General features: G+C 40.9%; 1 protein-coding gene across 2 annotated transcripts in view; it reads left to right on the top strand.

The window, feature by feature from the left end:
* The first annotated feature begins 1,814 nt into the window (after nt 1-1,814).
* LOC106585121 (electrogenic sodium bicarbonate cotransporter 4) overlaps nt 1,815-26,805 on the top strand; it is a 55,314-nt gene continuing 30,323 nt past the window's right edge. For both annotated transcript variants that reach the window (XM_014170972.2, XM_014170970.2), the window contains exons 1-7: nt 1,815-2,018; nt 8,069-8,150; nt 9,525-9,764; nt 23,109-23,238; nt 23,679-23,839; nt 24,132-24,287; nt 24,572-24,652. In XM_014170972.2, the coding sequence (XP_014026447.1) occupies nt 8,087-8,150; nt 9,525-9,764; nt 23,109-23,238; nt 23,679-23,839; nt 24,132-24,287; nt 24,572-24,652 (832 nt within the window). In that variant the 5' untranslated portion in view covers nt 1,815-2,018; nt 8,069-8,086. The remainder of the gene's footprint in view (nt 2,019-8,068; nt 8,151-9,524; nt 9,765-23,108; nt 23,239-23,678; nt 23,840-24,131; nt 24,288-24,571; nt 24,653-26,805) is intronic.

The raw sequence follows: 26,805 nt of genomic DNA, 5'->3' as shown, positions 1-26,805 counted from the left end.
TGTCTGTCAGATGTCTCTACCTCCCTGCCTGGCTGTACCATCTATGCTCCCTCCTCTCATCATCTTAAGCTGTGGAGGACTAAGAACAGCCAGATCTCTACATTTGTTTTGTTAAATCGTTTTGGTAATTTAGTTTTTTAAAGGAACTTAGAAATTGTACTTGTAATGAAAAGTGCTGTATAAAATACATCTATTATTATTAATATTATAACTGATGGTTTATTTGTGTGTGCATGGCCCAAGGGCAATTAGTGTTAGATAAAAGTACATCTCAATCATTGATGGTGGAATTGGCATCCAGTGTTCAATTAAATGTTATAGATTTATAACTGATGATATACATATGGTGCATTCGGGAAGTATTCAGACCCCTTGACTTTTTCCACATTTTGTTACGTTACAGCCTTATTCTGAAATTGATTCATTGTTTTTTCCCCTCATCAATGTACACACAATACCCTATAATGATAAAGCAAACCCAGAATTGCAGAAATGTTGCAAATGTGTTAAAAATAAAAAACTTATATCAAGTTTGCATAAGTTTTCAGACCCTTCACTCAGTACTTTGTTGAAGCACCTTTGGCAGGGATTACAGCTTCGAGTCTTCTTGGGTATGACGCTACAAAATTGTCACTCCTGTATTTGGGGAGTTTCTCCCATTCTTCTCTGGAGATTCTCTCAAGCTCTGTCAGGTTTGATGGGAAGCGTTGCTCCACAGCTATTTTCAGATCTCTCCAGAGATGTTCGATTGTCCGGGCTCTGGCTGGGCCACTCAAGAACATTCAGATACTTTTACCGAAGCCACTCCTGCGTTGTCTTGGCTGTTTTCTTAGGGTTGTTGTCCTGTTGGAAGGTGAACCTTTGCCCAGTCTGAGGTCCTGAGTGCTCTGGAGCAGGTTTTTAATCAAGGATCTCTCTGTACTTTGCTCCGTTCATCTTTGTCTCGATCCTGACTAGTCTACCAGTCCCTGCTGCTGAAAAACATCCTTCACCGTAGGGATGGTGCCAGTTTTCCTCCAGACGTGACATTTGGCATTCAGGCCAAAGAGTTCAATCTTGGTTTCATCAGACCAGAAAATCTTGGTCTGAGAGTCTTTAGGTACCTTTTGGCAAACTCCAAGCATCCTGTTATGTGCCTTTTACTTAGGAGAGGCTTCCGTCTGGCCACTCTACCATAAAGGCCTGATTTCCCCTTCCCCAGATCTGTGCCTGGACACAATCCTGTCTTGGAGCTCTACAGACAACTCCTTCGACCTCATGGCTTGGTTTTTGCTCTGACATGCACTGTCAACCGTGGGACCTTATATAGACAGGTGTGTGCTTTTCCAAATCATGTCACAATCAATTGAATTTACCAAAGGTGGACTCCAATCAAAGTGTAGAAATATCTCAAGGATGATCAATGGAAAGCTCAATTTTGAGTCTCATCGCAAAGAGTATGAATAATGATATTTTTATTCTTTATAAATTTGCGAACATTTTTAAAAACCTGTTTTTGCTTTGTCATTATGGGGTATTGCGTGTAGATTAAGGAGGAAATTTTATTTATTTAATCCAATTAGAATAATGCTGTAAAGTAACAAAATGTGGAAAAAGGGGTCTGAATTCTTTCCAAAGGCACTGTATGTTATGCTCTGGTCAGCAAAAAGGTACAGTATGTGTGTGAGTGAAGAAATTCCCATGGTCACATGTAGAATAGTCATATAACTGATGAATGTTGATTAGTCAACCCTATCACCACCCAACCAGCCCCAATACCAGTTGTCCTGTTATTGAGCCATCAGAGGGGGAGAGGGCAAGGTTTGAAAGAGAGAGAGGGGGGTACGAAGAGAGGGTCAGAGAGAGAGAGAGAGAGGGTGCAAACTGAGAACAACTTTTCCCCATTGTTCGGTTTGGTGTTGTCAATAGTTCATTCGAGATCCAGTGATAGGCTATGTTATCATTGATGCATTCCTGCAATTAACAGAAGACCTCTCTTTCTCTCCATTTGCTCATTTCAGGCCAGGAAACTACACCAGGTAAGACATCTTATTGTACATATATTAACCTGTCTTCCAGGTGTAGTTTAGTATGGTTCCATTTGCAGAATCAAGACTCCCCTGCTGGAGATGGCAAATAGAAACAAACGCAACTCGGGCTGTTACTACTTGCTGAAATATAGACAAGTGATGATTTCCTGAAGTCTGTATAAATTGTTGAAACTTGATGATTTTTTAAATGCATTTTGGAATAATGTTTAACTTGTAGACTGTGATTTCCCAGCATGTAAATATACACTGGCGTCTGTCAATGGATCACATCTTTTTAATGTTCTTTGGGAAATAATGTTTGAACAGAAACTTGTTCTGAAGCAAAACTTCTAAAGCAATTTGGTTTAATGGAATTGAATCGCTGCTAACTGATTAAGAATGTACTCAAAACCATTTTCATCTCAATTACTAAACAGGCCTTAGGAAGCAGATTTATTTATTATAATATTGTAAGCACTTCTCCTTATACTTTTATTTTAATGTTGTAAGCACTTCTCATGATTATTTTTCTACAGAATTTTTTGGGGTGATAGGTTTGTGATTGTTTCAGAAACAGACATTGTAATCTGTTAGGCAGATGTGACAATGGAATGTACACCAGAGAGAGGTGGGGTGAGATAGGAGGGGGGAACTGTACGTGACAGGACTGTTGTGTGTGTGTAGTGCACGTGTGAAAGAGAGAGGGAATGATAGAGAGACAACGATAGACAGAGAGCAGGAGGGTGATAGAGAGAGAGAGCGAGAGAGAGAGAAAAAAAGAGGGGGAGAGAGAGAAAGACACATCGTTACAACACTGTACATATGCATACTAATGTTTACTGTTCATTTTATTGTATATTTCACTTTTGTATATTATCTACTCCACTTGCTTTGGCAATGTTAACATATGTTTCCAATGCCAATAAAGCCCATTGAATTGAATTGAAAGAGAGACGAAGGGAAAGAGAGGCAGAGGGATCGAGAGAGAAACAGAGAGAGAAGGGGGGGGGGGCAAAGAGAGGGTGAGTGAGAGAGAGACCAAAGGCCTATTGTTTGTATCTATCAGTGTGGCTGCATGTCCACATTAAGTGGGTTTGCAGGCCCATCGATCAGGCTGGCAGAGCAAAGAGGTGATGGCCTGTAGGTCCCACTCATCCTGCCCACTGGGTGTGAAGGACACTGATGTGACAGAACTAATTACACACAGGAAGCCAGCAATAGCAAGAGCCACACAAGCTCAACACAGCCTCAACACAGCCTTAACCGCCTACAGCCATAACAAAGCTATTCCCCTAATCCACTTAAAAATTATCTTTTGGTATTTTTGGTATCTTTTGATATCTTTTGGTTTTTTTTTTGTCCACTGTTGTAACATTCCCAAACGGTTTTGCATGACAGCAATCAAGTTTAAGATAAAGGACTTTAAAAAAGCTAAATATAACTTGCCTTATCATCATGATAATGCAAAACGCATCATCATAATGATGTGGCATCATGATGATGTGTTCTCTGGCAATAGTATGCCACAGTAACATGAGTAGCCTAAGTATTGCAAATAGCTTTCCCAGTTTACCCAATATCTAGTGGTATGTCATGTGCTGAAGTACTCTGCTTATCTGTTTTAATTATGCATCTTTCCATTGAGTTAGCCTCCAATTTAATTATTTCCTCATTGATCTGTGATCATCAGCAGTCAATGCAGCTGGGTCTCTCTCTCTCACACACACACACACACATGCACGGGGACACACACAAACACAATAGTAGTATATAGTCAGTCACAACCAGACACTCTTCTACATATACAGTATCTACATTCCCCTCCATACGTATTTGGACAGTGAAAATATATTTGTTCCATTGTCTCTATACTCATTGGATGCATTTGCAGTTTGTTGTGGGTTATGTTTTCTGCAATAGGAGCTGAATGGTGAACGATGACTGAAGTAATTTTATTTTTAAGTAAGTAGATAAGATGTTTCTGAACACTTCTAAATGAATCCTGAGAATGCCATGATTAAGAAAAATCATGAATTAATAAAGATGTGTGAGAAGGTTACAGAGGCTACAACAAAACATGCTAACCTCTCACCATTACCAATAACAGGGGAGGTTAGCATTTTTGTGGGATATGATCTTGTGCCTCTAACTTTCTCATTCATCATTAATCACTATTCATTCTTGGTAATCCAAAATGTTCCAAAATATATTATATTCTTACTTCGAATAAAGGTGACTCCAAAATTAAACATTATTCACTATTCAGTCGCTATTGGGAAAAATATAATCTGAAACACAACCAAAACAAAATGCAAATGCATCCAACAAGTTTGTCGAGTCACAAGCTTGATTTAGTCATTGAGTGCAAGGAATATGGGACCAAATACTAAACGTTTGACTACTGTAATGCACTATAAGTGAATTTGTCCAAATACCTATGACTTCACATGGGGGACTAGATATTGTAATGTTTTCTTCACTGTCCAAATATATATGGAGGGGGGTGTAATTAAAAAAAATATATATATACACTGCTGAAAAAAATAAAGGGAACACTTAAACAACACATCCTAGATCTGAATGAAAGAAATAATCTTATTAAATACTTTTTTCTTTACATAGTTGAATGTGCTGACAACAAAATCACACAAAAATAATCAATGGAAATCCAATTTATCAACCCATGGAGGTCTGGATTTGGAGTCACACTCAAAATTAAAGTGGAAAACCACACTACAGGCTGATCCAACTTTGATGTAATGTCCTTAAAACAAGTCAAAATGAGGCTCAGTAGTGTGTGTGGCCTCCACGTGTCTGTATGACCTCCCTACAATGCCTGGGCATGCTCCTGGACAGTCTGTGGTGCAACGTGGCGTTGCTGGATGGAGCGAGACATGATGTCCCAGATGTGCTCAATTGGATTCAGGTCTGGGGAACGGGCGGGCCAGTCCATAGCATCAATGCCTTCCTCTTGCAGGAACTGCTGACATACTCCAGCCACATGAGGTCTAGCATTCTCTTGCATTAGGAGGAACCCAGGGCCAACCGCACCAGCATATGGTCTCACAAGGGGTCTGAGGATCTCATCTCGGTACCTAATGGCAGTCAGGCTACCTCTGGCGAGCACATGGAGGGCTGTGCGGCACCCCAAAGAAATGCCACCCCACACCATGACTGACCCACCGCCAAACCGGTCATGCTGGAGGATGTTGCAGGCAGCAGAACGTTTTCCACGGCATCTCCAGACTCTGTCACGTCTGTCACATGTGCTCAGTGTGAACCTGCTTTCATCTGTGAAGAGCACAGGGCGCCAGTGGAGAATTTGCCAATCTTGGTGTTCTCTGGCAAATGCCAAACGTCCTGCACGGTGTTGGGCTGTAAGCACAACCCCCCACCTGTGGACGTCGGGCCCTCATGCCACCCTCATGGAGTCTGTTTCTGACCGTTTGAGCAGACACATGCACATTTGTGGCCTGCTGGAGGTCATTTTGCAGGGCTCTGGCAGTGCTTCTCCTGCTCCTCCTTGCACAAAGGCGGAGGTAGCGGTCCTGCTGCTGGGTTGTTGCCCTCCTACGGCGTCCTCCACGTCACCTGATGTACTGGTCTGTCTCCTGGTAGCGCCTCCATGCTCTGGACACTACGCTGACAGACACAGCAAACCTTCTTGCCACAGCTGCATTGATGTGCCATCCTGGATGAGCTGCACTACCTGAGCCACTTGTGTGGGTTGTAGACTCCGTCTCATGCTACCACTAGAGTGAAAGCACCGCCAGCATTCAAAAGTGACCAAAACATCAGCCAGGAAGCATAGGAACTGAGAAGTGGTCTGTGGTCCCCACCTGCAGAACCACTCCTTTATTGGGGGTGTCTTGCTAATTGCCTATAATTTCCACCTGTTGTCTATTCCATTTGCACAACAGCATGTTAAATTTATTGTCAATCAGTGTTGCTTCATAAGTGGACAGTTTGATTTCACAGAAGTGTGATTGACTTGGAGTTACATTGTGTTGTTTAAGTGTTCCCTTTATTTTTTTGAGCAGTGTATATAAACTCATCAATAAAAGAAACATCCCTTTTTCAGGACCCTGTCTGTCACGTCCTGACCAGTAAAGGGCTTATTTGTTATTGTAGTTTGGTCAGGACGTGGCAGGGGGTATTTGTTTAGAGTGTTTAGGGGTTTGTTATATTATGTGTTTATGTAGAAGGGGTATATGTTTAGAGTGTGTCGGGTTTTTTTGGGCTATGTGTTTATGTAGAGGGGTGTTGGTTTAGAGGTTACCGGGGTTTTAGGTTTAAGTTCTAGGTTAGTGTATTCTATGTTAGTTCTAGGTTGTTTACGTCTATGTTCAGTTTATTGATTTGACCTTCAATTGGAGGCAGCTGTTTCTCGTTGCCTCTGATTGAAGGTCCTATGTATAGGGGTTGTTTTGTATGGGGTATTGTGGGTAGTTGTAGTTGCGTAGCTTTGTGTTTAGCCTGCATCATGTTCAGTCGTATGTTTTCTTGTTTTCGTGTTCAATAAAAGTAAATATGAGCACTCAACCCGCTGCGCCTTGGTCCAATACCTACAAAAGACGTGATACTGTCTTTCAAAGACAATTTGTAAAAATCCAAATAATAACACAGATCTTCATTGTAAATGGTTTAAACACTGTTTCTCATGCTTGTTCAATGAACCATAAACAATTAATGAACATGCACCTGTGGAACGGTCGTTAAGACACTAACAGCTTACAGACGGTACGCAATTAAGGTCACAGTTATGAAAACTTAGGACACTAAAAAAGCCTTTCTACTGACTCTGAAAAACACCAAAAGAAAGATGCCCAGGCTCCCTGCTCATCTACGTGCAGACATGGCCAGGGAAATAAATTGCAATGTCCGTACTGTGAGACAGCACTACAGGGAGACAGGACGGGCAGCTGATCATCCTCGCAGTGGCAGACCACGTGTAAAAACACCTGCACAGGATCGGAACATCCGAACATCACACCTGCGGGACAGGTACAGGATGGCAACAACAACTGCCAGAGTTACAACAGGAACGCACAATCCCTCCATCAGTGCTCAGACTGTCCGCAATAGGTTGAGAGAGGCTGGACTGAGGGCTTGTAGGTCTGTTGTAAGGCAGATCCTCACCAGACATCACCGGCAACAACGTCGCCTATGGGCACAAACCCACTGTCGCTGGACCAGACAGGACTGGCAAAAAGTGCTCTTCACAGACGAGTCGTGGTTTTGTCTCACCAGGGGTGATGGTTGGATTCCCGTTTATTGTCGAAGGAATGAGCGTTACACCGAGGCTTGTACTCTGGAGCGGGATCGATTTGGAGGTAGAGGGTCCATCATGGTCTGGGGCGGTGTGTCACAGCATCATCGGACTGAGCTTGTTGTCATTGCAGGCAATCTCAACACTGTGCGTTACAGGGAAGACATCCTCCTCCCTCATGTGGTACCCCTCCTGCAGGTTCATCCTGACATGACCCTCCACCATGACAATGCCACCAGCCATACTGCTCGTTCAGTGCGTGATTTCCTGCAAGACAGGAATGTCAGTGTTCTGCCATGGCCAGCGAAGATCCCGGATCTCAGTCCCATTGAGCACATCTGGGACCTGTTGGATCGGAGGGCCATTCCCCCCATAAATGTCTGGGAAGTTGCAGGTGCCTTGGTGGAAGAGTGGGGTAACATCTCACAGCAAGAACTGGCAAAACTGGTGTAGTCCATGAGGAGGAGATGCACTGCAGTACTTAATGCAGCTGGTGGCCACACCAGATACTGACTGTTACTTTTGATTTTGACCCTCCCTTTGTTCAGGGACACATTATTCCATTTCTGTTAGTCACATGTCTGTGGAACTTGTTCAGGTTATGTCTCAGTTGTTGAATTTTGTTATGTTCATACAAATATTTACCGGTGTTAAGTTTGCTGAAAATCAATGCAGTTGACAGTGAGAGGACTTTTCTTTTTTTGTTGAGTTTATGTATAAAAGAAAATAACGTAATGGTTGTATAAGCTGTGCTTAATATACACTGTTATTTTGCACATCTTTCCCTTAGTCTTTTTTGTCCTCCAGGATGGACCATGAGCGAATGGGAGACCGGGGAATGGGGGGCGTTCACCATCGATATGAGGAGGAGGGTGAGTGAGATACAGTACATCAGGCTTTCATCCTAATCTAAAAATGCATTGCTGTTCCTCTTTAAAGCAAACATTATGTATATTGTACAATAGGCCTATCATGATGGAATAGGTCAAACTTTTTCTTGCTTACAAGAAGACATGAGAGATGTTTTAAAATAATCGACAAGACAGTTCAGATCAGTTACAATTTGTTTTTAATTGCATAGCATTCATCATTTTACTGTATTTAAATATCTAATGTATATTTATTAGATCAATCATGTGTGTAAATGTGCAATTCATCTCAATGAAGAATTAATTATGTTCTATGTGATGATAATTGGCGATAACAAAGATTAAAGATCAACATGATTGGGATCGGCATTGGATACCATTTTATATGCAAACATGAGTTTGCATGTGTGTCTGTGCGTCTGTGTGTGTGTGTGTGCATGCGCGCGTGTGTATGTGTGTGAAAGATTGTGTCTAAACCTGTGTGTGTGTTTGCATGTACTTTCAGTTTGGGACACCGTGTCCTGAGCAGACCCATGTCTATCAATTTGCCAGCAGGGATGTGTGTTGTTCCAGCAATGATTTCTCTGTATTTAGCATTGCACTGAGGAGGATGTCACCGCGTTAGTTAAGACTAGGCCTCGCATGCTAGGATCATTTTTATCTAGCTTCCGGGCTCCTTCAGGCAAATAATATTCCATTATTTGAACAGTTTTTTTTTTTTTCACCATTGGTTTAGAACAATGTTCTAATTGCCAATAATGTTTTATTGTAGTTGTTGCCTCAAATGAACTTGATCATGCACTGATATTCAAAAAAGCAGCCCATTGGAAAGCTATCAAAGTAATATACAACAACACAAAAGTTGACATGGTTGTGGTTTGTAGCTGACAGGAAAACATGGCAAAGTATGTCACTTAGGAAAGATCATGTGCAGAAGAAGAGTGATCTTTTACAGTATGCAAATCATGAATAACAATGCATTTGAGTTGTCATTCATTATGTAAGTGAGTGGCTTTTTCATTAGAGAAACATACACGAACACTGTATCATCATTTATTCATTGTTTGTTTCAATGACTGAACATTAATGGAAATGTTCCTTTGTGTACCAGGGGTTAATGAATGATGTGATGGGACTCAGTTATAATGTGTTGGTTGTTGCTGGGCTTTTCTAGGTATTGTACTGTACAACTATTATTAGGCCTTGTTTGATGGATTTTTAATGATGTTCTGTTTCATGTTTTGCAGTACATTTCCCTCAATGACATGTTAATGTAACTTTAATACCATTTGTTTCCAGACCAATAGTCCAACTGCATTGGTGTCCCAGTACCCAACTTTGTTGTTAACTTAACTTTGCATTACCGTTTGTCCACAGACCAGCAGAACATCTACATCGGTGTCCCGGTGCCTCGTGGGTACAGACGGAAGCGCCGGCGAAGACGTTCTGCAGGGGGCCATGAGGCGGGGAACATGGAGAGGAGGGACAGTCACTATGACCAGCACAAACAACATGACCACGAGCATGATGACAGGGACAGATATAGAGACATAGACATTGAGGAGGGACTCGTGGACCCACACGACATCCAAGTCCCTCAAGACATCAACCGCACAGGTAAGTCATGGTCTGCATCTCAAATGGCAACCCTATTTGCTATGTAGTGCACTTATTTTGATCAGGGCCACAATCACATTACACTCCAGTGCCTATGCACCATAACAACCAATGGTCAGAGGTGATTTTAGCATGTAAATCTTGGTGGGGCAAACTCAACTTTTTTATTATCATGCAAAGCCACAACACAACACTAAACAATACATGAATTGCACCATAATGGTGACAAACGGTGCCCACAAACTGTTAGGGCCTACATAAAGCTGTCCCAAAAGCAAAGCTTTCTTTTCAGCACCATGGAGTGAATCCTTACCACCGCCACACCCGACGATCAGCAGAGCCTTGTCAGGCAGCGAAACAGTTAATTCAGCCTCATTTAGTGCATTTTTATAAAAACATAACTGACTTTTTTTTTCATTTTTTTTTCACGTTTATTTAACCAGGTAGGCTATCTGAGAACAAGTTCTCATTTACAACTGCGACCTGGCCAAGATAAAGCAAAGCAGTGAGACACAAACAACAACACAGAGTTACACATGGAATAAACAAAACATACAGTCAATAACCCAATAGAAAAAAGTATATATACAGTGTGTGCAAATGAGGTAAGATAAGGGAGGTAAGGCAATAAATAGGCCATAGTGGCAAAATAATTACAATTTAGCAATTAAACACTGGAGTGATAGAGACTGGAGTGATAGATGTGCAGAAGATGAATGTGCAAGTAGAGATACTGGGGTACAAAGGAGCAAAAAAATAAAATAATTAACAGTATGGGGATGAGGTAGTTGGATGGGCTATTTACAGATTGGCTATGTACAGGTGCAGTGATCTGTGAGCTGCTCTGACAGCTGGTACTTAAAGTTAGTGAGGGAGATATGAGTCTCCATGTTCAGTGATTTTTGCAATTTGTTCCAGTCATTGGCAGCAGAGAACTGGAAGGAAAGGCGGCCAAAGTAGGAATTGGCTTTGGGGGTGAACAGTGAAATATACCTGCTGGAGCGCGTGCTACGGGTGCTGCTATGGTGACCAGTGAGCTGAGAAAAGGCGGGGCCAGTGGGTTTGGCGACGAATATGAAGCGAGGGCCAGCCAATGAGAGCAGTGGTGGGTAGTATATGGGGCTTTGGTGACAAAACGGATGGCACTGTGATAGACTGCATCCAATTTGCTGAGTAGAATGTTGGAGGCTATTTTGTAAATGACATCACCGAAGTCAAGGATCGGTAGGATAGTCAGTTTTAAGAGGGTACGTTTGACAGCCTGAGTGAAGGATGCTTTGTTGCGAAATAGGAAGACGATTCTAGATTAATTTTGGATTGGAGATGCTTAATATGAGTCTGGAAGGAGAGTTTACAGTCTAACCAGACACGTAGGTATTTGTAGTTGTCCACATATTCTAAGTCAGAACCATCCAGAGTAGCGATGCTGGATGGGCGGGCAGGTGATGGTAGCGATTGGTTGAAGAGCATGCATTTAGTTTTCCATGGTTGACTTGATTTAAACAAATGTGGTTTCTACTGACAATTGAGATCTACAAACTATGGCATAAGGGAACAATGAGCAGATAAGAGGCCATCTGTAATTTCGATTAAGACATTAATGAGTGAGCTAAGACGGACGTAGTCAACACAACTATTTGTTCAGCACTTTGAAATGTACAGCAACAGAATTCAGAACATGGGCCATTCTTACAGAATTCTCCCTGTACATTAAGTCAGAACAGTAGGATAAATAAAGGTGGCATAAAAGCAGTGAAATGAAAGTTCTTACAATATTCAATGATTACATTTCTCTAAAACAGGCTGTAGGCTACATTCGCACCGCCAAGTCAGAACAGTAGGCTAAGTTATGAGGGGGAAAGGGACCTGTTGGTAGCACATGGGCTGCTAACAGCTTACTACACAACATTCACTTAGTGTTACTTTCTTAGCTACAGTATACATATCTCCCTGGCGTATTACAACATTTCTGGAGTCACCTTGTTGTGCTGTGCCCACTTGAACAGGAAGGTGGCGTGGCGGTCCTTCTTGTGGGCAAATTTTGTCATCAAAGTATGGCATTCTCTGGATTTATGGTGCTTTCAAGATTTAATTTTGGATTGGAGATGCTTAATGTGAGTCTGGAAGGAGAGTATACAGTCTAACTAGACACCTAGGTATTTGTAGATGTCCACATATTCTAAGTCAGAACCGTCCAAAGTAGTGATGCTGGATGGGCGGGCAGGTGATGGTAGTTTTCCATGGTTGACTTGATTAAACCTCTTAAGAATCCGCCACTTTTTATCAATTCTTGCCTAAAATGACATACCCAAATCTAACTGCCTGTAGCTCAGGCCCTGAGGCAAGGATATACATATTATTGGTACCATTTGAAAGGAAACACTTTGAAGTTCGTGGAAATGTGAAAGGAATGTAGGAGAATATAACACAATAGATCTGGTAAAAGATAATACAAAGAAAGAAGAAAAAAAACGTTCTTTTGTATTTTTTTGGTACCATTATCTTTGAAATGCAAGAGAAAGGCTATAATGTATTATTCCAGCCCAGGTGCACCAACTGGGAACTCTGGTAAAAAACAAGGTTGAATCATGACGTCAGTGATCCCAGTTCTTTCCCAGTTCTGATGGACTGTCGTTTCTATTTGCTTATTTGAGCTGTTCTTGCCATAATATGGATTCACTGAACTCTAAAAATCATCAAGCGCTATGGTGAAACTGGCTCTCATGAGAACCGCCAGAGGAAAGGAAGACCCAGAGTTACCTCTGCTGCAGAGAATAAGTTCATTAGAGTTAACTGCAATTCAGATTGCAGCCCAAATAAATGCTTCACAAAGTTCAAGTAACAGACATCTCAACATCAACTGTTCAGAGGAGACTGTGTGAATCAGGCACTCATGGTCGAATTGCTGCAAAGAAACCACTTCTAAAGGACACCAATAAGAAGAGACACAAGCAATGGACATTAGTAGCGGTTCCAACCGCCATGTCTTCGTGAGACGCAGAGTAGGTGAACGGATGATCTCCGCATGTGTGATTCCCACTGTGAAGCATGGAGGAGATGGTGTGGGGGTGCTTTGCTGGTGACACTGTCAGTGATTTATTTAGAATTCTAGGCACACTTAACCAGCATGGCAACCACAGCATTCTGCAGCAATACGCCATCCCATATTTTTTGCGCTTAGGGGGACTATCATTTGTTTTTCAACAGGACAATGACCCAAAACGCACCTCCCGACTGTGTAAGGGCTATTTGACCAAGAAGGAGAGTGATGGAGTGCTGCATCAGATGTCCAAACCTCCACAATCACCCAATTGAGATGGTTTGGGATGAGTTGGACAGCAGAGTGAAATAAAAGCAGCAAACAAGTGCTCAGCATATGTGGGATCTCCTTCAAGACTGCTGGAAAAGCATTCCTAATGAAGCTGGTTGAGAGAATGCCAAGCGTGTACAAAAGCTGTCATCAAGGCAAAGGGTGGCGACTTTGAAGAATCTCAAATATAAAATATATTTTGATTTGTTAACACTTTTTTGGTTACTACATGATTCTATATGTGTTATTACATAGTTTTGATGTCTTCACTATTATTCTACAATGTAAACTTTTGACCGGTACTGTATATATAGTTAATAAAACACTAGGCCTATAGGCTATGCCTACACTGCGTTGTATGCTTTGAGTAAATCTGACCTGAAAGACATTGTAGGCTATTCCATTAAAATAAACTAGAGCTTATGAACACGTTGTAATAAAAATTCTTATCTTAATTGGCACATTTCAAACTATCCTTTTGTGAAGCGCAGCAAGGGAACTAGTCCTGTATGATGGCAAGTGGTGGGGTTGATAAAACAGAATTGGAGGATCCTCTATCATCCTTTAAATCTCCAGTTTGGGAAACAATAGCAGCCAAAATGGATTGAATTTAGGAGGTAATCAACTAAATGTTTAGAATTTATTAGAACGTGATAAGATGATAGGACATGAATGAACAATATGTATAAATTCTTTGTATTTTGTTCTACCTTCTGAAGAGGCAACAGCGCGGGAATGACCCATCTGTGTGTGATTGTTAGACTGCCACTACAGTGCATTTGGAAAGTATTCAGACCCCTTGACTTTTTCCACATTTTGTTACATTACAGCCTTATACTAAAATTGATTAAATAAAACATTTTCCTCATCAATCTACACACAATACCCCATAATGACAAAGAGATAACAGGTTTTTAGAAATGTTTGCAAATGTATTAAAAATACTAATGTATTCATAAGTATTCCGACCCTTTCCTATGAGACTTGAAATTGAGATCAGGTGCACCTTGTTTCCATTTATCATCCTTGAGATGATTCTACAACTTGATTGGAGTCCACCTGTGATACATTTAATTGATTGGACATGACTTGGAAAGTCACACACACGTCTATGTAATGTCCCACAGTTGCCAGTGCATGTCACAGCAAAAAACAAGCCATGAGGTCGAAGGAATTGTCCGTAGAGCTCTGAGACAGGATTGTGTCGAGGCACAGATCTGGGGAAGGGTACTAAAACATTTCTGCAGCATTGAAGGTCCCCAAGAACACAGTGGCCTCCATCATTATTAAATGGAAGAAGTTTGAAACCACCAAGACTAGAGCTGGCTTCCCGGCCAAACTGAGCAATCAGGGAGAAGGACCTTGGTCAGGGAGGTGACCAAGAACCTGATGGTCACTAACAGAGCTCCAGAGTTCATCTATGGCGATGGGAGAACCTTTCAGAGAGACAACCATCTCTGCAGCACTCCACCAATCAGGTCTTTATGGTATAGTGGCCAGACGGAAGCCACCCCTCAGTAAAAGGCACATGTCATCCCGCTTGGAGTTTGCCAAAAGACATCTAAAGATTCTCAGACCATAAGAAACAAGATTCTCTGGTCTGATGAAACCAAGATTAAACTGTTTGGCCTGAATGCCAAGCCTCATGTGTGGAGGAAATCTTGCACCATCCCTACAGTGAAGCATGGTGGTGGCAGCATCATGCTGTGGGGATGTTTTTCAGTGGCAGGGACTGGGAGACTAGTCAGGAACGAGGTAAAGATGAACGGAGCAAAGTACAGAGCGATCCTTGATAAAATCCTGCTCCAGAGCGCTCAGGACCTCCGACTGGGGCGAAGGTTCACCTTCCAACAAGAGAACAACCCTCAGCACACAGCTAAGACAATGCAGGAGTGGCTTTGGAACAAGTCTCTGAATGTCCTTGATTGGCCCAGCCAGAGCCCGGACTTGAAACATATCTGGAAAGACCTGACAATAGCTGTACAGCAACGCTCCCCATCCAGCTTGACAGAGCTTGAGAGGATCTGCAGAGAAGGATGGGAGAAACTCTCCAAATACAGGTTTGCCAAGCTTGTAGCTTCATACCCAAGAAAACGTGAGGCTGTAATCGCTGCCAAAGGTGCTTCATAAAGTACTGAGTAAAGGGTCTGAATACTTATGTAAATGTAATATTTCATTTCTAAAATCCGGTTTTTGTTTTGTCATTATGGGGTATTGTGTGTAGATTGATGATGCTCATGACAACGCCTTCTGGTAGGTGAAAGGCTTTCCCAAAAAACGTCTAAATTATATGTTTACTACAAAGTAGTCTATGCATACCTGGCTGAATGATATCATGATTATTTACAGCAATCCAGTGGTGATTTGTTCAGCAAACTCTGCAAATCACGTGTGCTTCAGAAACATCACTAACCAAGCAAGGCTCTTGCCTTGGTAGCACCTAAATTAAAAGTTATCTACACCCATAAATCTACATTTCTGAGATTCTTCCCAGACCACCTGATGTGGTTTAATCATTGTTGTGGACTTAGAACCTCCAAATTAGTTGTTTTTCTTTTCTAAACAGTGTGAATTTGAGAGTGAAAACAGAAAATCTGAAACCTGGAAAACCAAAATGGAGAAAATGGAATAACACCAAAAATACAAGCGATTTTATAGGGCCCTACATCATATGGCTCAAGATCTATTCCTGTGTTAGTTTGAAATATTTTGCCAAAACAAAAATGAACTACAGTAACTGTTGGCATTTCATTTTCCCACTGTATCGAAACCGAACAGTAACCCCAAAACCACAATACGTACTGAACGTTCAGTTTGGTGAACAGTTACACCCCTAGTACTGAACCAACTTTACTGTACTGTACTCTTCTGTGCTGTGCTATGCTGTACTGTACTATACTCTACTTTTCTTTATTGTATTCTATTTTACTGTCCTGTACTGCACTGTATGGTACTGTACTGTGCTGTCCAAACTTGTGAACCCAACTGTGGTTTGTGACTACAATGATTTTCCATTGTAGCCAATTCAATTGCAAAAAATTCCGTTACCAATTTGTTTTAATCACTTAATAGTTCATAAACACAATTTATGTCAGTAAAAGCACTAACTAATTGATATGTCTACCTTTACTTGGTACTTCTGTGAACTTTCATTATCCTTCTTTCTCATGACGAAGAGAAATCAGACAATATCATAAAGATATGTGGGTTTCTGGTAACGGAATTGTAAGGCCCACGGCAATGTTTGTTAAACTTACAGAAGGCAGAAAATGTATCCAAAACTAAATCTAAGTGTTGATATTAGTTGTTTTCTAAGACCCCTTTTCCATCTGTTTTACCAGAAATCAAAGCCTTTGTTCATTTCAAATTTTTTGGATGGAATATAGTTGAAAGAGTTATGTATGCCTTACTTTCTCAAAAATATAGACTATTAGCTTTTTCATTTGACACCCAATTTGACATGCTCCTATGAACTTCACGTTGGTGCTCTTGGGTACTTTTACATGGAAATGTCTGTATGTCTAATCACACATCACATTAGAAATGAACAAAGGCTTTGATCACATCAAACACATGGTTTCCATTTGCTTGATACCATTCCATTCACTCCACAAATGAGTCACAGCACACTCCAGTGACGCTGAGTGCATCATAACAACGCTAGCCAGATGTTATCTCCCTTGAGAAAACTGCATATGTTGTCTTGTTTGGGGGAGTGGATCTGTGACTCTTACGGTAACCAAAATAGAGAGAATAAAATATAAAATAAATCAGGTGGAGCTGGAATTGCATTCCTTACCCAGAACACTCACCTAGTTGAATGGAATTGAGGTCGTTTTTACTATGTGAGGATGTCCACATTGCTCAATGTGGTGTAATTGAGTTCAATGCAGCACAATAGCTTGAATACACAGTTGTTATTTTCAGTCAGCTTGTTAGCTGATTTAAGAGGGCACCTACACAGCTGCAATCTTAGCAGAGGGCTATTATACATACAATAATAATAGGAACACTAAGTTTGAATATTTGAGAGAGGAAATACGAAGACCTTCAGGACAATAAAGTGTTAGGAGATTACATTTTATTTAACTAGGCAAGTCAGTTAAGAACAAATTCTTATTTACAATGACAGCCTAGGAACAGTGGGTTCAGGGGCAGAACAACATATTTTTACCTTATCAGCTCAGGGATTTTATCTAGCAACTTTTTGGTTACTGGCCCAATGCTCTAACCACTACACTACCTGCCACCCCTCAATGAAAGCTTAGAAACCTTAAATAAAGAAAAGTAAAATAATTTTGGGAAATAAAGAAACGTTTTAAGAACTAGACCCTTTGATGTCCCCAATCTCCCTTGTGTGAATTAAACTACTATTTTATATTTTTTTATATGTTTTTTTATTTAACCTTTACTTAACTAGGCAAGTTAGTTAAGAACAAATTCTTATTTACAATGACGGTCTACCAAAAGGCAAAAGGCGTCCTGCGGGGACGGGAGTTGGGATTAAAAATTAAATTAAATTAAAATATAAGACAAAACACACATCACGACAAGAGAGAAAACACAACACTACATAAAGACAGACCTAAGACAACAACATAGCATGGCAGCAACACATTACAACACAGCATGGTAGCAACACAACATGACAACAACATGGTAGCAACACAACATGGCAGCAGCACAACATGATAGCAGCACAAAACAGGGTACAAACATTATTGGGCACAGACAATAGCACAAAGGCCAAGAAGGTAGAGAGCCCCATACATCACGCAAAGCAGTCACACACTGTGTTTGTAAACTGTTTGTGTCAACAAGTTTCTTAGAGTTGCTTACAGTTGGTTAGGGTTTTTCAAAGTAATATATGAAATTAATTTGACTTTGTTGTATCAAATGTCAGTAGCCTACTTTGTTCTGCCTAATAATCGTACCTAACCACTTTGTTAAATGAGCCCTCTAACTTCTCAACCTTGTCCAATGCAAGTGAATAGAGAACAGAGCACACATCCAGGACCTCTATACCAGGCGGTGTCAGAAGAAGGCCCTAAAAATTGTCTAAGACTCCAGCCACCCAAGTCATAGACTGTTCTCTCTGCTATCGCATGGCAAGTGTTACCGATGCACCAAGTCTGGGACCAACAGGACACTGAACAGCTTCTACCCCCAAACCATAAGACTGATAAATGGCTTGTTAAATAGCTACCCGGACTATCTGCATTGACCCTTTTTCACTAACTTTTATGACTCATCACATATGCTGCTGCTAATGTTTTTCATTTATCCTGCTACCTAGTCACTCTATTCCTAGTTATATGTATATATCAGTGGCGGTTGGTGCCGTTTAAGATTTTATTTTAATTCATGAGCATGGCCTTATTTCTATTACAGCATATTGGACTGTCATTCCTATTCCATTCACCCAGCTCAATGTAACATCAGTAGGTTTAGGCTACTACATGATACTTGAATTTTCCCGATACCCATCAAGAGGTTGCTACAATCTAGCATATGAATGAAAGTTTACAATGTAGGTGCACAAGTCGAGTGAAATTTGAGTAATCAAGTTGACAGATTCAATACCGCATTGCACACTCTTGCCTGCATCTAGCTGATCTAGGGTCTAATCATTCATTGAACGGTCTAATCATCCCGTTCAAATTAGATTTTCAATTGGACAAATTCAGGTATGTTTATCCCCGTTTCGTTCAGTTTGCTTCCGTTTAAGAAACGTTTTAACAGAATCTGCAGAATGAATACATGATCACACGCAAACACAGTTCACTTTCATAGCAGCCACATGCAAACAACATGATCCCTTTAATTGTTATATAATTCCTTCTGATATCTACCTGCTCTCCTCCTCTCTCCTTTTCCCTTCACTTGTGGACTTCAGTGCACAACACCTCAGCTGTCAGTGACCAGGTGAAAAAAAACTTTCCAAGCCAAACCTTCATATCATAATCGTTAACCGCTACACACAGCCTACATCGTTGTCACCATATTAGCAAACGTGATAGTCAACATAGCTACTAGAACTAATGCATTAGTAAACCCGCTACAATCATGCAGTACAGTCAGCATGCAGTTTAGCAGTTACACCGGTGGGCCCTGGAAGCAATAAATGTAGATGGGTAAAATAAAAAGGAGCAGACATTGAATATCCCTTTGAGCACAGTGAAGTTATTAATTACACTTTGGATGGTGTATCTGTCATAGGCGTCGTAAGGATTGGACCAAGGCGCAGCGGGTAAAGTGCTCATCTTTTTAATTTATTAAAGAAAACAAACAAAATAAACAGACGATGAAAACAGTTCCATAAGGCTCACAGGCTATACAGAAAATAACCACCCACAAAACACAAGTGAAAACAAACCCAACTAAATATGGCCTCCAATTAGAGACAACGACAACCAGCTGCCTCTAATTGGAGGTCATTGCCAAAAACCCAACATAGAAAGGGAAAACTAGATAAACACATAGAAATAGAAAATATAGAACCTAAACCAAAAACACCGAAACACACAAAACAAACACCCCCTGCCATGCCCTGACCAAACTACAATGACAAATAACCCCATTTACTGGTCAGGACGTGACAGTATCAATACACCCAGTCACTACAAAGATACAGGCATCCCTACTAACTCATTTGCCAGAGAGGAAGGAAACTGCTCAGGGATTTCACCATGAGGCCAATGGTGATTTTAAAACAGTTACAGAGTTTAATGGCTGTGCTAGGAGAAAACTGAGGATAGATCATCAACATTGAAGTTACACCATGCCCAAACCGGATGTGCGCGTGTGTGTGTGCGCGCCATCGTGCGCAAATTTATTTTGTCCCCCCAAACCAAACGCGATCACGACCAAAACAAACTCTGAACCAATTATATTTATTTCGGGACAGGTCGAAAAGCATGAAACATTATGGCAATTTAGCTAGCTTGCTGTTGCCAGCTAATTTGACCTGGAAGATACAAGAAAGTACTGCATAAAGGGTCTGAATACTTATGTAAATGTGACATTTCCGTTTTTTTATACAGTTGCAAAAATGTCTATAAACCATTTTTTTGCTTTGTTATTATGGGGTATTGTGTGTCGGCAGTTTCCGAATGCACTATATATTTAGAGTTATTTGGCAACGTTAGTTGTGAAAAACAAAACATATATGGGCTGCATGATGCGACTATGGGCTATTGATAATTTGAGAAAGTCAGAAAAAAAAGCTTGTGCTTTGTTCCTTGCCTCAGGCTGCACAGCTGTTCTCTCATCAAGTGATCATATTTTCACCCATCAGACTATTCTGAATTTAATCTTGTCTTTGCTAATATGTCAAATTAGTTTAGATTTAGAATGGCCCATTATCAAATGGGCAGGAACAGGGGCGGAAATATTTCATCTGTATGCACTCCAACATCAAATGGGGGCCGCGCGCTTTCCCGACGGTCCGTTTTTCTATGATGCCAGATAGGCTACTTCGGTTTTATAGCGGAGCTATATATGAGCAGCTGATAAATATAACAACACTTATTTCACTTCACACATGAGCATGCTCTGGCTGTCCGAGAGGTGATATTCCGCCCAAACTCTGTATGCCATTGGCTCTCCAACCCTGTTCCTGCAGCTTAATTTGCAGCTTAATTTGGGAAACCAAGTGAAATCTGTTCGGGAACATCGATAGTAACATGTTTTCGCAATGAAAATATTTCACTAAACTGTTGACTGCCCCTCTGCGTGCTCGTGAAAGGAATAAAAGAGAGAGAGCGAAGGAATAATGTAAAGGAGAGAGAGGAGGAGATAAAACGCACGGTGGTGCGATATTCAGTGGCTAAAGGTGTCCGCCTATTAATTATGAAAATATACACATTTCCCTATTAGGCTATTCAAAATCAAATTCACTATAATTGGTCATTGTAAGCCGCCCTACACGATAAATGAACTAACAGCATTCCCTAGGCCTGGCTGTTCTCTCCCAGACTCGTGGATAGAAATGTTGGAGTATAGCGTAAGGTAACCAATCCATCCAATGTGCATAATAATACAGTCCACACACAAAGGCGAATACTCAAATTTGTTTACTTTTGGAGTAAAGGCTAGACCAAGTTTGTAGCAAAGACATCTTAAATCAGTTTTGTTGTATGCTTTTCTGCTATGCGTAATATGTTGTAGGTTATGTATTGTGTAACAGCATCACAATAATACTTTGAATTCACGTTTTTCTTTCGTGCTTGAGCTCACAAGTCTATGCATATGCATAAGCTCCAATAGGCTGTGCATACGGTGTATTTAATTAATCATCACCTTAGAAAGCGCTGTCCATTTCGTTTCGTTGTGTTAGACTTTGAAAGAACATCCGCAACGACCATGTTTTTCACTCAGTTTCAACCTGCTTTCGAACTTTCTTCAAATTGAACATCACAGTGAGGTGAGTTTTTAAAGCATGATACTTTTTCATTGATGTCAGAGTGGTTAGAGGAACAATAGAGCCCTGAGTACCAGGCCATTAACAACCTGATGGTGGTTAGGGTGCTACCGATGCATGTCCTGAGTGCGTAAGAGATTACCGTGACCACGGTCATGACTGCCGATGTGACGGTAATACTGTCACTGCAACAGCCCTATTCTTGAGTGGCCTAGTTACAGTTTTGACTTAAATCGGCTTGAAAATCAATGGCAAGACTTGAAAATGCCTGTCTAGCAATGATCAACAACGAACTTCACAGATCTTGAAGAATTTTTTAAGAATAATGTGCAAATATTGTACAATCCAGGTGGCTCCCTGTGGCTCAGTTGGTACAGCATGGTGTTTGCAACGACAGCATGGTGTGTGCAACGCCAGGGTTGTGGGTTCAATTCCCATGGGGGGCCAGTACAAAAAATGAAATGTATGCATTCACTACTGTAAGTTGCTCTGGATAAGAGTGTCTGCTAGATGACTAAAATGTAAATGCAAAGCTCATAAGAGACTTACCCAGAAAGACTCACAGCTGTAATTGCTGCCAAATGTAGTGGCTAGGGTTCATTATTCTAAATTGCCACTTCGATAAACACCTAAATACAGGTTTGGTTCCTTATGGGTTTCCATAGATGTGGCATTTTATCATCTGGAACCTTAGTTACTACATAAGTAGAAAACTATAGCTCTACTAGGTGTCTTCCATCAAGTGCAATACCCTGTCCTAATGAGTTACTGACACCATTTTTACCCATAACCCCTGATTCTCTATTCTTACAGGTGTCACAATAACATCCATAAAAGGCTTCTAATATACATACGGTATTTAACATAATGAACAGTTTACAGACATTCCTCTACAATAATATGCATTCTCAATAGATTTCTAGATCTTTCATAAATCAACCCAAATAAGTCTCTAACATAGAAATGGCTCTAACACTTACGTAAATGAGATATTTCTGTATTTCATTTTCAATAAATATGCTAACATTTCATTACGGGGTAATGTGTGTAGATGGGTGAGGAACAAAATCTATGTAATCCATTTTTAATTCAGGCTGTAACTCAACAAAATGTGGAATAAGTAAAGGGTATTTGAATACTTTCTGAAGGCACTGTATGTCAGGTCGCTGAGTTCGCCTAAGCATTGACACCTCGTGGTAGAGATCAAGCCCTCTGGTCACAGATGTTCCTGTAGGATTGATAGAAATGCTGTCAAGCTCAAGATCAGATCATTGCCATTGAAGTGAAGGGTAAGACAGAACGACAAGTTTTCACACTTGCTGATCCTATTGATCAGCTTCATTTTTCAGTTTACCATCCATCCCTGTCTGTGAGGATTTATAACAACCCAGTAAAAATGCAAATATTCAGCTTGACCTTTTAAATATTAGGAAATGTAATCATCACCATCTGTTGTTGCACCATTGCTTGAAACTCCCCCCTTAATAAGTGGGCTCACAGGGAAGAGATTAAGCATGTTTCTATTTCAGATCCATAAAAGTAAAAAAATCTCCAGAGTAAATATGAGTCTGTCAAGCAGTGATGATGTCTGTTGTGTGTGTGTTTGTCCCAGTGTCCCCTGCAGCGGAGCGTCTCCGCTATATCCTGGGAGAGGATGATGACATGCCCAACCCCACCCTCTTCACTGAGATGGACACGCTGCAGCAGGACGGAGATGAGCTGGAGTGGAAAGAGTCTGCTAGGTGACTTCTGACCCATAGATTACACACACACAGACATACAGAAACGTAATAGAAACATATGGTAAAAGCCAGCCTTGATATCAAGTCTGTCAAGTTCATGCCAAGAAGTTGACGGTCTATGTTATAGTTATAGCTATGAACTTCTGAGTCACCTGTAGTGTAGGCTCATTTATATTTTAACGTGCGTATGGTGATACCAAAAATGCATTTCATAGATCAAATGATCCCATTCCTTTAGCATAGACGGATGTCATTCCAGAACCCACCAATTTTGTCATGCATTTCATGTTTATTATGGCATGCATGATGAATGAATGTCTGATTGTTAACATGTGTCATTCCCAAGACAAGCAGTCAGTGTTTACATCATACCAGTTTCGACGTGAGTGATTTGTCCCTTCCAACTCATGCCCTCTTTCTGTCCCTGTACTGGGGTCCAGGTGGGTGAAGTTTGAGGAGAAGGTGGAGGACGGAGGAGAGAGGTGGAGCAAGCCCCATGTGTCCACCCTGTCCCTGCACAGTCTGTTTGAGCTCAGGACCTGTCTACAGACCGGCACTGTGGTGCTGGATCTGGAGGGATACTCACTGCCTCAGATAGTTGGTGAGCATCACAAATTCCCCTTTACAGAGCGCTAATGCATGCCAAATAAGTGTTGTGTGATTCTTACCTAATGCTTTGAGATAGTACTGTTAACAATTTCAAGTCTCTGTCACAAATGACAAGCAGAGTTTTTATCCCTTCTAAGAACAGTTAGCCTAGTGTGTGCAGTGTATTTCAGTGATGCTAGCAGCATCCAGTAGTTGACAGGAAAGGCGTTATGGTACCAACAAGGAAATTAACTGTTGATTGTGAGTGATACTACAAACAGTACTAAGACAACGTTCTCCTGCAGATGAAATCATTGAGCGGCAGATAGACGAGGGCATGTTGTCTCCTGACCTGAGAGAGAAGATCAGCTTTGTCCTCCTGAGGAAGCACAGGCACCAGACCAAAAAGCCCATCCACCGCTCTCTGGCTGACATGGGCAAGGCCAGCGGCGGTGGTGCCCGTGAGTGTCCCTCTGCTCTATGGTCAAGAATGGCCATCGGTATCCCTGTACACATTATAGTACTTCCAATGTTTTACATTTGTAGCCTACTTATACACATAAATATATATATATTATGCCCACTGCACAGGCTTTCTTACACTTTCTTTAATTGCAAATGATCAACAACAAAAAATGTATGCAGTCCTTTCAGTTTTATTCAATTGAATTAAATAAACTTTATCCCCATATAGTCTATCTCCTTAAACAGTCTCCTGTCTTCCTTACTTGAATTTCCTCCTCAGCTCGTAGTCCAGGTGCAGCGGCCGCATTCAACCGCTCCACAGAGGACCTCCGCATGAAATCAGGAGGCTACGGTCGTCTGCGTGAGTCTCTCTCTCATCATCTCTCTAGAGCCTGTCTGTTTCTTCTTCTCTTTCTTTCACGCTCTCTTCCTGTATCGCTCTTAAAGATGCACTCTGCAGAAATCGCTCCTCCATTTCCTAGTTGCTAAAATTCTAATAGTTTGCTTAATTTCAGTTTATATGACAAAACAATCAAGTAGAGTGTAGAGAATCATTGTACCATCTAAACACTATTAAATATATTTTCCATAACAGAAAATATTGTATTTTCACCTGTTTGAAGCTGGTGTACTAAACCAAAAGTAAAAGATGCAAAAACAAAACTTAAGAATGGGAAGCATATAGCATATAGAAACTTGCTTTCAATGAGAATGACAGATCTAGAACATACATTTCTATGTGAATTTGGTCGGTCACCCAAAAAGTGACATATTGCAGCTTTAAATATCAAATTATTTGCCGCTCTCTTTTTAGATTTGTGTTTGAAGCGATATAGAATACTACAGGGTTCTCCCCAAAGAATGTAAGAGAGGCGCTGCGCACTATGTAAAATAAGTAAAAAATATACAGTACCAGTCAAAAGTTTGGACACACCTACTCATTCAAGGGTTTTTCTTTATTTTTACTATTTTTTACATTGTAGATTAATAGTGAAGACATCAAAACTATGAAATAACACGAAATCAAGTAGTACCCAAGAACATGTTAAACAAATCAAAATATCTGTTATATTTTATATTCTTCAAAGTAGCCACCCTTTGCCTTGATGACAGCTTTGCACACTCTTGGCATTCTTTCTCTTAACCAGCTTCATGAAGTAGTCACCTGGAATGCATTTCAATTAACAGGTGTGCCTTGTTAAAAGTTAATTTGCGGAATTTCTTTCCTTAATGCGTTTGAGCCAATCAGTTGTGTTGTGACAAGGTAGGATTGTCACAACACAACAACACACAAATAGATAGCCCTATTTGGTAAAGACCAAGTCCATATTATGGCAAGAACAGCTGAAATAAGCAAAGAGAAACGACAGTCCATCATTACTTTAAGACATGAAGGTCAGTCAATGCGGAAAATTTCAAGAACAGTTTTTTCTAGTGCAGTCGGAAAAAACATCAAGCGCTATGATGAAACTGGCTCTCATGAGGACCGCCACAGGAAAGGAAGACACATAAGTTCATTAGAATAACTGCACCTCAGATTGCAGCCCAAATAAACGCTTCACAGAGTTCAAGTAACAGACAAATCTCAACATCAACTGTTCAGAGGAGACTGTGTGAATCAGACCTTCATGGTCAAATTGCTGCAAAGAAACCACTACTAAAGGACACCAATAAGAAGAACAGACTTGCTTGGGCCAAGAAACACGATCAATGGACATTAGATCGGTGGAAATCTGTCCTTTGGTCTTATGAGTCCAAATTTGAGATATTTGGTTCCAATCGCCGTGTCTTTGTGAGACGCGGAGTAGGATGATCTCCGCATGTGTGATTCCCACTGTGAAGCATGGAGGAGGAGGTGTGATGGTGTGGGGGTGCTTTGCTGGTGACACTGTCAGTGATTTATTTAGAATTCAAGGCACACTTAACCAGCATGGCTACCACAGCATTCTGCAGCAATACGTCATCCAATCTAGTTTGCACTTAGTTGGACTATCATTTGTTTTTCAACAGGACAATGACCCAAATCACACCTGAAGACTTTGTAAGGGCATTTTGACCAAGAAGGAGAGTGATAGAGTGCTGCATCAGATCACCTGGCCGCAATCACCCGACCTAACCCAATTGATATGGTTTGGGATGAGTTAGACCGCAGAGTGAAGGAAATGCAGCCAACAAGTGCTCAGCATATGTGGGAACTCCTTCAAGACCTTTGGAAAAGCATTCCAGGTGAAGCTGGTTGAGAGAATGCCAAGAGTGTGCAAAGCTGTCATCAAGGCAAAGTGTGGCTACTTTGAAGAATCTGAAATATAACAGATATTTTGATTTGTTTAACCATTTTTTTGGTTACAACATGATTCCATATGTGTTATTTCATAGTTTTGATGTCTTCACTATTATTCTACAATGTAGAAAATAGTAAAAATTAAGAAAAACCCTTGAATGAGTAAGTGTGTCCAAACTTTTGACTGGTGCTGTAATTTTTTTTTTTACATATGTTGCTCTAGATTGCAGGAA

The sequence above is a fragment of the Salmo salar genome, chromosome ssa24 (genome assembly GCF_905237065.1).
Source record: "Salmo salar chromosome ssa24, Ssal_v3.1, whole genome shotgun sequence".
Classification (NCBI taxonomy): domain Eukaryota; kingdom Metazoa; phylum Chordata; class Actinopteri; order Salmoniformes; family Salmonidae; genus Salmo; species Salmo salar.
This window is presented reverse-complemented; position numbering and strand designations above follow the sequence as displayed.